This window comes from Pundamilia nyererei, unplaced genomic scaffold (assembly GCF_000239375.1).
Source record: "Pundamilia nyererei isolate P.nyererei 1_Seehausen unplaced genomic scaffold, PunNye1.0 scaffold00243, whole genome shotgun sequence".
In the NCBI taxonomy this organism is placed as follows: domain Eukaryota; kingdom Metazoa; phylum Chordata; class Actinopteri; order Cichliformes; family Cichlidae; genus Pundamilia; species Pundamilia nyererei.
The window spans coordinates 717,478-733,999 of NW_005187644.1; the positions used below are offsets into that span (position 1 = coordinate 717,478).

Genomic DNA, 16,522 nt, shown 5'->3' on the forward strand with positions numbered 1-16,522 from the left:
TTTAAAAAGAAGCTCCTACAGTCTGGGTATAGAGTGACATTAATAATTTTAGCAGGAGGTAAGTTTTTATTGTGAGACTGAGCACAAAGATAGTGAAACACTGTACTGCATTAAAGAGAAATCTTTTGGCATAGTGTACCTGATATAAGTGTCTGTTCAGATCCCAGTAACCTGTATTTGATATCAGGATTAAACCTGAGGGTAACCATTCTCTTTGAACTCGAGCAAGATCACACAACTCACATAACATGAGCTTATTGTGAATCTCTTGTATTTTTTATTTCAGATTTTGCAGAGTATTGCAAACCACGTCTTATTTACAAAAGAAGAACACATGAGGCCTTTTAATGACTTTGTGAAGAGCAACTTTGATTCAGCCCGAAGGTAAATGCAGGGAACTACTGTTACTGTAAATACTGTTTGTATCCCTGCCCCTAGAGATATTCCTGCCCCCTATATAATGGATTGCTGTGAAATTCTAACTTAACTATATCCAGTTAAAAAGTATATTTACTGATATTTTTGTTTGTATTTTTTGTGTTAGTGTGTGCTCAAATATTGGACGTTATAGGACTGCTTGTTTTGTTTTGTTTCTTAAATATATTTTAACTAGCCAATATAATATATAATCTGTCCCAAATACCTTCTGGTTAGTTTTCATAGTGCGAGAGGGCTCTGAGACCTGAAAATAGGCGGGCAGTGGTGGGGTCTTGCCCATGGTAGTGAATAGGTAGGAATGGAGAAAAATCATTCTGTGGACAGGCATGTTTTATTTACACAACAAGTTGGCATATCTGTAACTGATTTGATGAGATGGTAATCTGTGTGCCACATGAACATGCAGCCAATCGGTGAGAGACAGATTTCTGGCTGGGTTATAGACATGCATCATTTATTTTTATGTAATGCGTTTTTTTCTGGATTTTTGGCTTCTAGTCTGTCTCCCTCCGATAAGTGAAACTGCCATAAAATTTTCAGATGGTTGATTTCTTTGTAAGTGAGCAAGCTTACAAATTCAGCAGGGGATCAAATAATTATTTACTCCAGTGTATGTGAACTCACATGCTGAAACCCTCCTCATATAATACTTTTGTTAGACCCAGAACCTCTGGTATGCTTTTTATATAAAGATACACCAGATGTTATTTCTTTCTGGCAATTAGCAACTTTTTCAGTCTTTAGATTTTTTTCTTTTCCTTGTCGTAATTTTTTGACACCTGCTGCCTGACATGAATCACAGACTCATCGTGGAAATTAATGATCCCCTCTCTTCTTACTAGTACCACCATGCTGACTGTTCATGCTGACTGTTCATCAGTTGTTTGACCAGTCACTAACAAAAAAATAACAAACGAATCAAACATTTTATATCAACAGAGTTTGTGTAGTCAGGGAAACCTGAGCTATGTGGTCATGTGACAGTTCAGACAAACCAAAAACTTTGCAAACTAAATCAGTGAAGTGCTTGCTGTCGTGTTTCTTCTGACCTTAAGTTGAGCTGGCAATCTTCTCTCTCTGCCCCAGGTTTTTCTTGGACATAGCATCTGACTCTCCACCCAGTGATTCTGTCAACCACAGTCTGTCATTTATCAGTGACGGTAATGTGCTGGCTCTCCACCGGCTGCTGTGGAATAATCAGGAAAGAATTGGCCAGTACTTATCCAGTAACAGGTCAGAATTTTGTATTTCATTAAATCAGATTTTTTTTTTTTTTTTAATCATTACATTTTTATTTTTGATCATTAAATCATGAGTCACAATTTTATTTTAGGGACCACAAGGCTGTAGGTAGGCGACCTTTTGACAAGATGGCCACCTTGCTGGCTTACCTAGGACCGCCGGAACACAAACCTGTGGCTGACACTCACTGGTCTAGTCTCAATCTGACCAGCTCCAAGTTTGAGGAGTTTATGACCAGGTAAGATTGATAACAGCTTGTCAACATAATGGTTCTGACTCAATAAGCACTTTTTTCCCATTTATGGGTTGTAAGTCTGTCCATCTTTAGTTTTAGATGCATTAACACTTTATAGGAAGCTTTCATTGTATTCAATTTCAACTTTTATCTCAGTGCATCATGGGAAGCCCTAGCAGCCTAGGCCTTTTGCAACGCAAGTAAAGGAGGATTCAGGGCGACCTGATTAAGCCCTGTCTATTTGCTGTCAAAAAAGAAAGTTTTGAACCAAATCTAAAACGTAGAGGGGGTGTCTGTCTCCCAAATCCAAACTGAGAGCTAGATCCACAGAAGAGGGTCCTGAAAGGTGAAGGCTCTTCCCCCCCCTTTCTGCTTTTAATACCCTTATAACTTCAAGTAAGCTGGCAGTCTAAGAGCAAAGGATATTCTTCATAAATGTAAAAAGAGACAAAAAATATTAATTAGAGGTTATCCAGGCCTTTAAGACAATCAGTCTGTGCTGTCTGGCTTCATGGGCAGGTAGGTAGAAGGTATGCTATGCTTTCTATTGATGTTGCCTAAGGGAAGCATGTAAATGTAAACAGAACTGGTCCTAGCACTGAACCCTGTGGACCTTAATAATTAACCTTAGTGTGTGAAGAGGGGTAGGGCTGTGCGATATGACCAAAATCTCATCGTCCCGATATAAGACCTCTATCGTCCCGATAACGATATAAATCACAAAAATTTAACATTTTCTGTAAATTCTGTGAATCTCGGGCAGCTCGACTTGCGGGAAGTGTTTCCAGCTGGGTGTCGTGTACCTGGAGTCAAGTATTTTAACCGATGCATGAAATTATGCATGTTTAGACACATGTTGTAACGGCCGCCGTTTTCGTTGTATTTATTACACGGCGTGCTGCAGGGAAAAGCCTGTTCTAACGTTTGAGTCTAAGGTCTATTTTTTAGCACCTGACGGCTCTTCTTTGCTTCTCATCCGTAAATACTCTGCATACTCTTTCGTGTGATTCAGTTTATTTTGAAAAGTCTCAACAGGATCTTGAGCTTTATTGTGAAAGGTTTATGTGGAAAATAAACAAGCGGACACGCGATGGTTTTACCGTCGTTGTTGCTAACGACAATGCATAAAAACAGGCGCTTGTCCGTCCGTAGTGTGGCTATATTAAATATAAGAGAAAGAGAGAACTTAAGAAATTAATATAGCCACTATAGTGACCATCAAAACGATGAAAAAATATTGCCGTAAACAGTTTATTTTGCGACACCACGAAACAAACGATAGCATAAAATGAAACGATAGATGTTTTTATATCATCATCCGATATATATCGTTATATCGAACAGCCCTAAAGAGGGGTCCCTATTTAAATGAACAAGGTGAAGTCTATTAAATAGTTATGATTCAAATCACTGCAACACAGTATCTTTCATTCCTATAGCATGCTCTAATCACTGTAATTAAATACTACAGTCAACAGTGCAATGATCCACTAAGGCCGAGCAGAACATACACAGTCCCAATCAAATGTTTCAAACCACTTGAAAAATGCCAGAAAGTCATATTTTGCATGGTTGGAACCAAGAAGAGCTTCAACATCCAACAAGAAGAAATGAGAGTGAGAAAACGTTTTTTTGAACATGCAAGTTATTGAAAACAATGCTTAAACTGAAACGGGCTTTTTTACAGCCGATCAAAAAGGAACATTTCTCCAAGCGGCGAACACGAAGGGTGTCTACTGTCTGGAACTGTTGTCCATTTTTGTAAACTTCCCTTGCCATCCATCCCCAAAGGTCCTCAACTGGATTTAGATCAGGGGAACACGCAGGATGGTCCAAAAGAGTGATGGTATTCTCCTGCAAGAAGTTCCTTGTCCTGCAGGCATTGTGTACTGTAGCGTTGTCATGTTGAAAATCCCAGTTGTTACCACACAGACGAGGGCTCTCAGTCATGAGGGATGCTCTCTGCAACATCTGGACATAGCCAGTGGCCATTCGCCCCTGCACCTCCTGAAGCTCCATTGTTCCACTGAAAGAAAAAGCACCCCAGGCCATTATGGCGCCTCCTCCACTGTGGTGCACATCTCAGGTGGGATCTGCTTGTCATGCCAGTAACGTTGGAAACCATCAGGACCATCAAGGTTAAATTTTTTCACATCAGAGGATAAAACTTTCTTTCACCTTTCAGTGTTTAGTGCTCTCTTTCAGTCTCTGGCATTTAATGAGACAAGACCATTTAAGATCTTTAATGTTTTTTAAGCCATTCGGTCTAAGATGCCGTCTGATGATTATGAGGCTGCAGTCGGCACCAGTAATGGCCTTAATTTGGGTCGAGGATTGTCCAGTGTCTTGACAAACAGCCAATTGGATCCTCCAGCTCAGTGCTGGTAAGGGTTTCTTGGGTCTTCCACTTGACCTTTTTGTTCCTATAACCATCAGGATCATTTAAGAAATTCCAAATGACTGTCTGACTGCGTCCCGCCTCAGCAGCAATGGCACGCTGCGAGAGGCCCTGCTTATGCAGTTCAAAAACCCGACCACGGTCCAAAAGGGAACGTTTTTTTGCCTTTGCCATCGTGACTACCTGACAGAAGATGACAATTAATTCACATTTTTGCATAGAGTTTGCCTCTTAAAGGCATGTGGTCCTAAATTTTTGATCAGTTATAAAACAGCCTGTTTCAATTTAAGCATTGTTTTCGATAAATTGCATGCTCCAAAAAATGTTTTGTCTCACTCCCATTTCTTCTTGTTGCATATTGAAGCTCTACTTGGAACCTTGTTAAGGTCCAACCATGCAAAATATGATTTTTTTTCAAGTGGTCTTAAACTTTTAATCAGGACTGTATATACTGAGGAGAGTGGGACAGCAGGTGGAGCAGAAGTAACAATATTATTAATGGTGTCAAATAACGCCATAGGATTACCTGTTCTATTTGTAACCAAGTGTGAGAAACAGTCAGCCCGTGCATCTCTAACTGAACTGTTGAAAGAAAAGATGAAAAGATCCTTTTGCTGAAGGGGATGAATACAAACCGAATTTTCCTTCACTAGTGCTCACCTTTTCCACAAGAACACTTTAAGAGGCGTATGGTGTTTATCTAATTTATCCAAGGTGACAACTTGGAAACAGGAGCTAATCATCTATGTGAATGTTAATATTTCCATCTGTAAGCAATCCTAAACGGCTTAATAGTGGAGAATAATAAATCACTAAACTTCTTTAAAAACAAGCCATTTGGGTTAGGTTGACGTCCACCTGCACAATAAAACAGATTCTTATTCCCGACTCCTGCATGCACCAAGGAGGGCACTGCTGAGGATGCCAAATAAGGATTCAGGCACAAAATATCAAAACAGGAGGATGAGGTATCTTGACCCATCAGATAGCATGGATAAAGGTGTTCATAAACTAAGGCAGACAGCATGCTGGAATCCAGGATAAAACCCGAGTTAAGGTAGCTGCTCTGTACTGTGTTAGCAAATGGCATTAAAGAAGATAACAATGGAGGAATTATACCCTTAAGTTTAGTTACAGCGCTATCGGCTGTATTTAAAAGTATTCCCAACTGCTGTGTGATCCATTATTGTAAATGTTATTCTTGTTAGGAAATGATCGAAGGGTTTTCAATGAATACTTTTAAATGTTCGGTTTCCATGCCATATCTCAGAACTAGATGGAGAGTGTGGTTAACGTTGTTGTGGGTTCTTTTACATTTTGAGAGAAGCTAATTGAGTCTAATAATAGATTAAATGCTGTGTTGAGGCTGTCAAAATCATCCACAACAATTATTTTATTTGAACTGAGCACTAAGTCAGATAACAAGTCTGATAAACCTCTGAGTAAGGGCCAAGGGTACAATAGAGAAACAACAAATAAAACTGGTTTGTTATTTTACCAGTTGGGTCGTAACTTTATTTGCTTAATTTACTATCTTCAGCGCTTCTTTTTGTTCTACAGGCATCAAGTACATGAGAAGGAGGAATTCAAAGCCTTAAAGACCCTCAACATTTTCTACCAGGCAGGAACCTCAAAGATTGGAAATCCAGTGTTCTACTATGTCGCCCGCAGGTAGGACTTGGCTTTACTTATTTCTCAATTTAGTAAACTGACAAAATAATAGATAAGAGTGCATTTGTTGTTAGAGACTTTGGTTCATTTTAAATTGCTGTCAAGCAAACCTTGCATTTAAAATTTCCTTTGCCAAAAATGAAATGTGGAGGTTTCAAATTAGTCAGGACAGAGCTATTCTGTAAAGATATATTGTATCTGTCAGAATGTGTGCTGGCAAGTTGGATGAATTATTTCTAGATTAGCCACTAACCACATATCCTGTGTATAGTGTTAGTGTGTGATGTTTCCTGGATACCAGTATGCACCTATCAACAGTAGTTGAGAGAGTATCTGCTTCAAACAGATTGGTTTTTGGTTTTTAAAAATAGGACCCTGTTGTGTCAGTTCTGTCTACGATTGGTGCCTGAGCATGCAATGTAAAAACCATTTTGTATCTGCTTATTTGAGTGTCCCAAAGCATTCACAGTATTGACATCCCAATCTTTATTATTATTGAGTGTGCCAGTACAATAGTACTGAGGCATTGTCTAAGGAGCTTGGGAAAAAAGGTTCTGGACTTCTCTAAGTTTTCTTGAAGACGTTTCACCTCTCATCCTAGAAGCTTATTCAGTTCTAAGTGCAATTGTTGGAGAGTCTCAGTATTGAGGCATTTCCGAAAGTTGATTCAGTTCATCTGGACGTAGCACTTTCAGTGGGAGAAATGTTTCGTCATTCATCCAAGTGACTTCTTCAGTCTCAGCTGACTGCAGGTTTCCCCACCCTTATGAACATACATTTGCATGATGAATGAAACTAGCACCACTGGCGAACAATGGGCTGACAGGTCAGTTTCTTGATCATTAATATGCAAATTGTCATGACCATTGATCAACAACCACCTATCAAAGGCCATTGGTCAACTGCTATTGATCACTGAGGAATGACCATTGATCAATGGTTATGAGTACCATTCAGAGAGAGTGGGAAGTGGCTGCAGTTCTTCTAAGATTTTGAGATTTTCATCAGTAATGGCGGAGATTTAAAAGTTGATGTGCAGCATAAACCTTACCAGGCCTTCCTAATTTTTTGGAATCTCCTTATCTGGATGATTGAGCATGCATCAAGAAATACTGTATATTATTTGTCTGATTTATTATTCTGATTATTATTATTTAGTGTGCCAATGCAATAGCATCCAAGAATTATTATTATTATTATTTTATGGTTGGATATTATTATTATTTGTCAGATTTATTATTCTAGTTATTATGAGTGTTTATTTTTGTCTTTCTAAGTGTCTAACTTTGCAATAACATACAATAATATACAGTATGGTTAACAACACATTAATTTTACAATATCCAACAACTTTATTAGATGCAGCTGTTTTCACTTTACAGGAACAAGAGTAATATGGGTACCACAAACAGATGTCTCAATTTAAAAATCTCTGCCACATTATTATATACGCTTGTTTTCACACTACAGCAAGAACCTATGTGTAATGATATTACAGTCATTTTACATACAGTCGAAGGACATATGCACATATCAAAAACACATCAATTTTAAAATGTCTGCCACTTTTTTTTAGTAAATCTGTTTTCACTGAGTGAAGTGATTTCCAACTTTTTAGTGCCACCAGCAGCAAAGAAATACCTGACCGTTCTCTCAAAGCAAATGCTTTGATTTTTCTCTGAGCTACTTGTTATTGATCTGCATACACTGCAATAGAACAAAAATGTTTTTCTGGTGAAAAACAATCGTGATAAACATGTCCGTTGAATTGTTTTGGTGGTACAATCAGTGCACTTTAATTCCAATTTCACAACTTTGTAGTGAGCTGTGTAGAATACTATTTAGCTTAAACTGTACACTATGCTGATAATCATGGTGTTTCACTGCAATCCACTGGAATCGCTGGATTCTTTTTTGGATTGCCCCCTAAACCTAATACCTGGTTGACTGCAGTAGAGTGTTTGAAATAACTGGCAATGAGTCTTTGAATTCTGGCCAACTCATCTTTGCAGAATTGTTGTAATTCAACCACATTGGAGCTTTTTAAGGTCATGCCACAGAATCTTGATCGATTCAATTCTGGGTTTTTTTATTAATGTTTTATATAGCGCCAAATCACAACAACAGTCGCCTCAAGGCGCTCAGATTGGATTTAGGTCAGGACTTTGACTAGGCTACTCCAAAGTCTTCATTTTGTTTTTTTAAGCCATTCAGAGGTGGACTTCCTGGTGTGTTTTGGATCATTGTCCTGCTGCAGAACCCAAGTGCACTTCAGCTTGAGGTCACAAGCAGATGATCGGACATTCTTCCTCAGGATGTGTTGGTAGAAAGCAAGATTCGTGGTGCCATATAACACAGCAAGTCTTCCATGTGCTAAGGCAGCAAAATAGCCCCAGACCATCACACTACCACCACCCTATTTTAATGTTGGCATGATGATCCTTTTCTGAAATTCTGTGTTAGTTTTACACCAGATGTAATGGGACTCAAACCTTCCGAAGGTACAACTTTTGTCTTTGTCAGTATAGAGAATACAGTCATCAACATGTTTTCTGGTAAAACTGTGATGACCTTCTATGTTCCTTTTGCACAGCAATGGTTTTCATCTTGGAGCTCTGCCATGAAGGCCATTTTTGCCCAATTTGTCATGAACATTGATGTTAGCCCTGCAGTTCTTTGGATGTTGTGCTGGCGTGTTTTGTGACCTCTTGGATGAGTCCTCGCTTCGTTCTTAAGGTTATTTTGGTCAGCAATTCACTCATTGGAAGGTTCACCACTGTTCTATGTTTTTGCCTTTTGTGGATAATGGTGCTCACTGGAGTCCCACAGCTCTAGAAATGGCTTTATAATCATTTCCAGACTGAGGGACCTCAATTACTTTGTTTCTCATTTGTTCCTGGGTTTCCTTGGCTCGTGACATGATGTATGGCTTTTGAGGATCTTTTTGGTCGACTCCACTTTGTCAGGCAGATCCTATTTAAATTGCTTGATTGAAGTGTATCAGTAATCAGGGCTAGGTGTGACTAGAGAAACTGAACTCAGCTTTCCAAAGTTAATTTATGTTATAATGGGGCAGGGGAGGGATCACCTTTGCACACAGGGCCATCTATGTTTGGATTTGTTTCCCCCGAATAATAAACACCTTCATTTAGAAACGGCAGTTTCCATTTTTATAAGCCATTTTTTACAAACCGCTTCTCTCAAAGACATGACAGACACAGGGGTGCTCACACCCTTGCTCATTTGAATATCATTTGTTGATTGGTTGGAATCTCCTCTCTGTCTTTGTGTAATAACACCCAGGGATGGGATTAATGAAGGATTTAGGAATTTCGATTCCATTATTGATATCACTTATTTTTTTGATTCCTTATCGGTTGTCACTGGCAGATTAATTGCATGCTGTGGGTCAAATGTTTGTGCATGTTTGTTGGGGTATTTTCCCTCTTTGTTGTGATCAGTGTTGAATCGTTATTTTAAAAAGTCAGTGTTACACATACAGAACACTTTTTTTCAAAGTAATGCAGTAAGTTACTTAATTACTCCTCTGAAAAAGTAATTTGTTATACTACTTGTCACATGGTGGAGAGTCCCAGATTTTGAGCCCTGGTGGGAGTTAGAGTTGTTGAGCACTGTTGATCATGTGCTTCATCGCATGAGCCAAAGTGTGAAAAAGGGTGTGGATCATTATCATCAGAGGTTTTGGGTAAAAACCATTGTGAGACCTTGCCTCACCCTATCATGCGACTTATTGAGATCAACTGACACAAGACGTGAGTGGGCGTTAAAGCATCTGGGAAGGGATCTCAAAACTGGATTATAAGTGGCAGACCAGGTGGTGTGATAAGCAACCCCCTCTGTTCAAGGATGGTCGTTCACAGTGGACATAGATGGCGTCTTTCACTCCTCTTTCAAACCATCTGTCCTCTTTGTCCACAATGTGAACATTGGCATCCTGGACATTGAGAAGAATGGACACCTCAACATTGAAGTTTACCGGAAGCCCACACACAGCCTGGTACCTACTCTTTGACTCCAACCACCCTGTGGAACTAGAAGTGATCCAGCAATATTGGTCAGAAAATGTTCCCTCTAAGGCAGAAGGGAAAGAAAAGGAACACACACATGTAAAGAAAGCTCTTAAAACATGTTTTTATCCCAACATGGGCTTTAATCAAATCAGCAAAGATGCACAGTAAACAAGGTCAGACACCAAATAGGGAGAAACAGAATGACAAACAGAACAAAAATGTCATCCCTTATGTAGCCAGTTTATCAAAGAAACTGACGCACACTCTGACAAAAACTGGTTTGTCCCAAAGACAAACTAAACAACAGACCTCTACATTCGACAAACCCAACAGCCACTTCATAAACGTATGGCACAACATAGAAGAGCCACCTCGACCGGACAAGACTCAAATGTACATCTGCATCTAAAGGATAAAGGTCACTCTTTTGAGGATGCCAATGTAAACCGTTTTTGGTAGCTATTCGTCACATAGTTTTTGCAACATTCTCAACAAATTTTTCCAATTCATTTGAATGGAAAAGCGTCTGAAAAAGAGCACCAAGCCAGGCCACTTTGGAGCCCTCCTGCTCAGCCATACTTTATCGCAGACACATCATCCAAACTTTATACGGGTCACAAGGTTGTCCATCACATTTTACACACAGTACAAACATGAAAGTTAGGTATTTTGTACTTGAGAAGTTGTTGCTGCTCACAATTAAATAATGCTTGCGATACAACTTGTAGGTTTCTCTTGGTAAAGTGTTGTTTGAGACTCAAATTCCTGTTTGCGTTCCTCTTTCAGTTTCACAAGTGGAATTTGCAGTCCTGCAAATATCTTCATTCGCATACATTTTTCAGTCTGGCACAGGGGTGAAGAGGTGTTTTCACCCACCCAAGACACACTCCCATGCAGTCCTCCCATGCAGATGTGACTGCTGAAAGTTGATTGGTTGACCAGTAGCCTGGAATAGAGAAGGAAGCAATAGCGATAGTCGAGTTCACTCGGAACAGAAGAACTGGGGAGGAAAAAACTTCAGAAATTAAAAAATACAGCATGAAACGCACAGTTGCCGTAGTGCACACTTTTCACTATGTTTAACACTCGATCTCACTTGAGCTCTTTATATGTTATAGCTTCACTCTCCTTTGCGGCTGGCTGACTCACCAACAGCAACAACATGAGCAAAACTGTCTCACAGATTGGCTCACATGCTTTAAACACTGCTTCCGTCTGACAACAGACTCTCTGCAGGCAGTTGGGCAGTCCCCATAGTGGAACGGGAGGAGAACATGCTCACGTGTGTGTATTACACACTGTCCTATTGCTAGTCTTTAACTGGTAAATTGGAAAGCATTTTGTATTTAGAACAGCACTGTTCTAAATGCCTTGGTAGGACCAAAACAGCACAATAGCATTGATTAGGAATCAACTAATAAATGAACCCAGCAGCATGTGTTCAAGCAATAACCTAGATGTTTACCTCTGACATTTTTCTTTGTGTACAGGATTTTAAGAGATATTGTCATGATGATAACAACAGTTGCAACAGTTTTTATACGGCAAATGAAAATGGAACTGCTACATACAGGAAATTACTTATAGATTTAGTGTCCACAAGATTCTAATAACTGTTACACTATGTGTATTGTAGTTTAGATGGTGGTGAGTGCAGTTGTCATGACTATAACAGACAGAATGACTGTTTGTTGAGTTTTGATGTCCAGTTTGCAGCCTTCATTATATAAACGAGTTAGTTTAGGCTTATTGGTTAAAGACCTTGGATGTTCTGTTGTGCTTGTGTGTGAAGAAAAACTATCCATACTTGTTGAAGATGTCCAGATGTGATCCCCAGATTCATTCATACCTGCTTTGCCCTGATACATTCCACTGTCAACAAGTGGAGACTTCGCCTGATAGTTAGGTGTGTTCTCTACAGTCCTTTGGGGCAATTGAACATCCTGCCCTTCACTTCTGTTGTTAACCCAGAGTGGTGGCTCCGTAAACCGAGCTGAGTGCCTTTCCCTTCCGGTTACTGGTAAATGGGATTGCCCACAGATGGGTCTTGTATAACAGGGGCACCCCAAAACGGTTGCACGGGTTTTCTCTGACCATCTAAGGAGCTTTGTTATGTGTTCTTCTTCTTCACAAGCCCAGGGGTTATCCCCAAGAGTAATAATCTCCAGTCCTATTAGGTCATCAAAGATTCCCTCAGACAGCCAGGTGAAGCGGTTAGCATGCAAATAAAACTGGGCCAGTCGGGGCAGTCGATCCAACGATCCGGGCAGGATCTGCAACAGATAGTTATGTGACAAGTCAATGATCTCCAGATTGTGTGGCATGTTTGTGGGCACTGTCCAAAACCTGTTATGACTGAGGTTAAGAGACTGTAGACTCAACAGTGTGTTATTGATAAAGACCACTCTCTCTAGCTCATTATCTGATAGATCCAGTACTTTCAGGTTCCAGTGGTAGGCTGTGTCATTTTTGTCTAGAGAGCGTAGATGGTTCCCTGCTGCTCGAATGTCCCACAGAGACCGTGGCAGGGCAGGGGGGAGACTCTCCAGGCGGTTGTAGGACAGATCCAGGGTGCGCAGATGGGCATAGTGGCTGAGCTGGTTGTCCACACCGTGCAAGCTGCCAAAAGAATGTCATATTTAATCGCCATATTTATCACCATCATAATTGTAATAGAATGGTAATATTGCTAATTGGATTGATGAATAATCAAATGGCTAAAAAAGCTAAAGCATGAATGTTTGCTAGTGTAAAAACACTCTGAGTGCTTAGAAGGATTAGAGAAGCGCTTAATAAATATCAGTTGATACCATATAGCATGATTATAAGCACAGAAGTATGACAGGAGTCTGAATATTGGGATCTTGTAAAAGCCTTGATCATCTGGAGTTAAAAAAAACTACTCATATTGTGTTCATATTGAACACCTTTAAGACAAAGGAAATAATAGTAGATTACCAAAGATACAGGCCTCCTTTCCAGCCTGTGAAAGTTTGTGGCTTGGACATAGAGATGGTAACAAAATATAAATATCTAGGTTTACACCTATACAACAAACTAAACTGGTCCTGAATACAGGAGCCATCTCTCTCTTTTTTTTTTAAGGAAACCAAGATCTCTTGAAATCTGCAGTAAATTGCTGCAGATGTTCTTTCAGTCTGTGGCACTAACTGTTCTATGCTGCACACTTCTACTGGGAAGCCAGTGTCAGAAACAAGGATGCATGAAGACTGGACCTACTAGTGTAAGCTGTAATTGCTGTAATTTGAGCCATACGGGGGGAGATGGTGGAAAGATGCATACTAAATCCATTAGAAGCCATTCTGAATAATTTTGATCACCCACTTTACAAAATCTTTATGGAACAAAAAAACGGATATCAGTTTTTTTCATCTCATATAAGTAGCAGATGAGTGATGTCAGATATATGAGCTCAATCAACAATCAAGTTGTTCTTATTCTGTTATGAACAGTTGCTATTAGTTCCAAGTTCATTTTTAGAAGTTCCTTAAAGGCTTTTAAAGACTTGTGAGTGTGTATGTAAAAATCTATTATTATTAATTTACAAGTTCAGGACGCTTATCTGGGACAGCTATATATTTTAACAGTCAGATCCTCTAGTTAAGTAAATTTCTGCTTAACCATATGCTACTTATTCTGTTACCTGTTACATGCACATGTATCTAAAAGTGAGTCATGTAATATAATGTCTAAAAGTGGAGCATTTGAGAGGTGCAGGAGCTTACCTGTTAAAAGAAAGGTTGAGAAAGCGAATGTTATGCTGCAGACCAGGCGGTAACTTGGTCAGGCCTCGTGAAGAGCAGTCCACAACACGATGGCCTCCACTGCAGGAGCAGGCAGCGGGGCAGATGGACAGCACCCAGCCTCCCAGCAGCCCACACAGCAGCAAGAGGAGTAGGTAGAGCACAGATGCAGAGCATACAGGCATGCTTAGAGCTCTAGAAGTGAGACAAGTTTTTAAAGTAGTAGGTTAGATATCAAGCTGGCTAGTTCTAGCACATGGAATTTTGTAATATTTAAACTTTAAATGAATACTTCCATTGTTTCAAATATTCTATATTTCTCTGTAAGAATCTGACAGAAATGTCAGATTATTTACTGAAATTAGATTTTTTTTGCTGACGTAGTCCAGATATCTTTGGCAAGTGTACTGACAGAATATATTTTAAGTGAATTTTTTTTAAAATGCAGTTACTATAGCTCAGGAGGTAGGGCAGGATGTCTACTAATCTGAAGGTGGGTGGTTTGATCCCTGCTCCCGTCTGCGTGCCACATATACATAACTCCAAGTTGCTCTTCTATGCATCCACTGGACTATGAACAGGTATAACCGTTAGAAAGCAAGAGCTGTTGTAGGAAAAGCATACAATGCTTTTATTATTGTGTGAATGAGGCAAGTTGTATAAAGCGCTTTGACTACTCAGGTACGGTAGAAAAGCAATATATGAGAACCAGTCCATGTAACTTTATGTACTTCTGATGTGATAGGAAGTAGGTATACATGAATCAAGTTGATCTAACAGTATTATTTTTTGTATGCTTGTGACAGGGCTGGGCTGCAGTCGCATCCCATGTTTATGGAGAACACAGTGCTTAATCACCATCAGTCTTTTGTTGATTGTGTGTAGGTATTTCAGTTAGAAAATCTTTCGAATGGACACAAGCTCTTGTTGTGTCCATTCGACAAGAGGACACAAGCTCTTGTTGTGTCCTTTCTTTGTGCTTCTCTTTGCTGCTCAAGAGTCTCAAGTGAATAATTGTCCTAAAAGATTTTAACTTGAGTATTGACCAAAATAATCATGAATATGATTGTGATGCAACACTTGAGCTAATGCCCGAATGTAGCAACAGCATCTACAGTGCATATGATACAATAATATAGCAGAATGACACCAAGTTTCACTGTAGCTCAGAGGTGTTTGAAGGTTGTAATCATAGATCATTGTACATAGCTCATTAGAGAAGATCCATTTTAACTGTACTATAAATATAAATATCAATAGAAACCATAATTTCATTAAAAATATTAAAAACACAAACCTAAAGTGCATTTTTCCTGAGTGATCCTCCATCATATTTTGGATTCCTAAATGTGACTCTTTGGTCTTGTCTTTGAGAACTTTTAACTGTGGCCCACCAGTTAACCTTTTCAGCATTTTGGCATTTTATCTTCAAATTGAGTCCTTAGCAGCCTTTAATCTTGCCTTCAGAGATCAATTTTAATGTCTTGTCAATTCAGACTGCTCTTCTGACCAAAACAGTCATTAAGCTAAGTCAGTAACATTATTGTTATGTAATATCATTGATGGTGTTTAAGAAAATTAGTTACATTTAATGCTATTTGTTAGTTAGTAAGTGAATGACTGCAGAAATGGCACGTGCATTGTGAGTTCACCACTTAAACTCATCAGACTCTCTTCTCAGTACTGTTGCCATACTGAAGTAGGGTGGTTTTAAGTAGCAACCAGCTTGAAGATGTGCCAGTAGGACATGCGCTCAGAATGCTGCAGTGACATTCAGTTCATTCAAGCCAATAAACTGTGTTGCCACAACTGCAGTTCATATTCTGATCTAAAGACTACTCGATCACAAGCACTGAATATGATAAATATATTCTGGAAATTTCTTCAAGGTGTCGCTTTATGTGCTTGATGATAGCAGTTGCCACTGCTATGACTGTGCTTTACGTTGCTAGCTTCTATATTTAAGTACTATATTGTGACTTTGTCAATGCCTCCATGGAATAGTAAAAGAAAAAAATCTGCATAGCGACAGAGCACAGACTAGCTTTATCATGAGCCAGCACTACATTACATTAATTTACTGTAGCCATCATGTGCATGTGGATCTCCCCGTTTAAAATCACTCACCTTATGCTTTCTAGTGTCTGTTTATCATCTTTCCTTTTTCCTTCTCGTTTCCTCCTCAAGCTCTTGTTGTGTCCTTTCTTTGTGCTTCTCTTTGCTGCTCAAGAGTCTCAGATTCCTGTTTCTGGTTGTTGTGTGGCAGTATACAATACTACCTTCTGTCGCTGGTGCTGTGTCCTGTTTACTGCTCTGCAGGCTCCTGATGCAGCTGGAGCTCCAGGTTAGGGAGGAGAGAGAATTGCAGCAGCAAGCCAAGCCTACTGCTGATGAAGCAAGCAATAACTCGACGTGTGTGTGTGTGTGTTTGTGTGTGCATATATATACCGTGTCACGGTTCGATATTTTTTCAATACAAAAAAATGTTCATGCCTTTTTAATTTGTTTAATTAGAAATATATATTTTAACTCAAAAGTACAGTTTTTAAATTGAATGTTGCTGAAACAACAAAGTAATAAAAAAATAAATCTAATCTATCTGATCGAGGAATCGCTCATCTTTGGAAAACAGAGTTTATTACAGAGAAATGGCTCTTTCCAAAATAAAAGCTATACTATACGCTTCTTCTGGGGTATACTCTCAGCAGCATATTAAACATATCAGGTCCCCATAAGGAGAATC

General features: G+C 39.3%; 2 protein-coding genes across 2 annotated transcripts in view; one reads left to right on the forward strand and one right to left on the reverse strand.

Moving 5' to 3' along the window:
- nf1a (neurofibromin 1a) overlaps positions 1-16,522 on the forward strand; it is a 133,727-nt gene that overhangs the window by 77,899 nt on the left and 39,306 nt on the right. Inside the window, exons 32-35 of the mRNA XM_013914980.1 lie at positions 287-384; positions 1,525-1,671; positions 1,772-1,918; positions 5,874-5,984. Of these exons, the coding sequence (XP_013770434.1) occupies positions 287-384; positions 1,525-1,671; positions 1,772-1,918; positions 5,874-5,984 (503 nt within the window). The remainder of the gene's footprint in view (positions 1-286; positions 385-1,524; positions 1,672-1,771; positions 1,919-5,873; positions 5,985-16,522) is intronic.
- omgb (oligodendrocyte myelin glycoprotein b) lies at positions 11,653-16,064 on the reverse strand. Its single transcript, XM_005749383.1, has 3 exons — positions 15,907-16,064; positions 13,762-13,974; positions 11,653-12,634 (listed from the first exon to the last, which is right to left on the reverse strand). The coding sequence occupies exons 2-3, from the start codon at positions 13,962-13,964 to the stop codon at positions 11,653-11,655; spliced, it is 1,185 nt and encodes a 394-aa protein (XP_005749440.1). The 5' UTR covers positions 13,965-13,974; positions 15,907-16,064.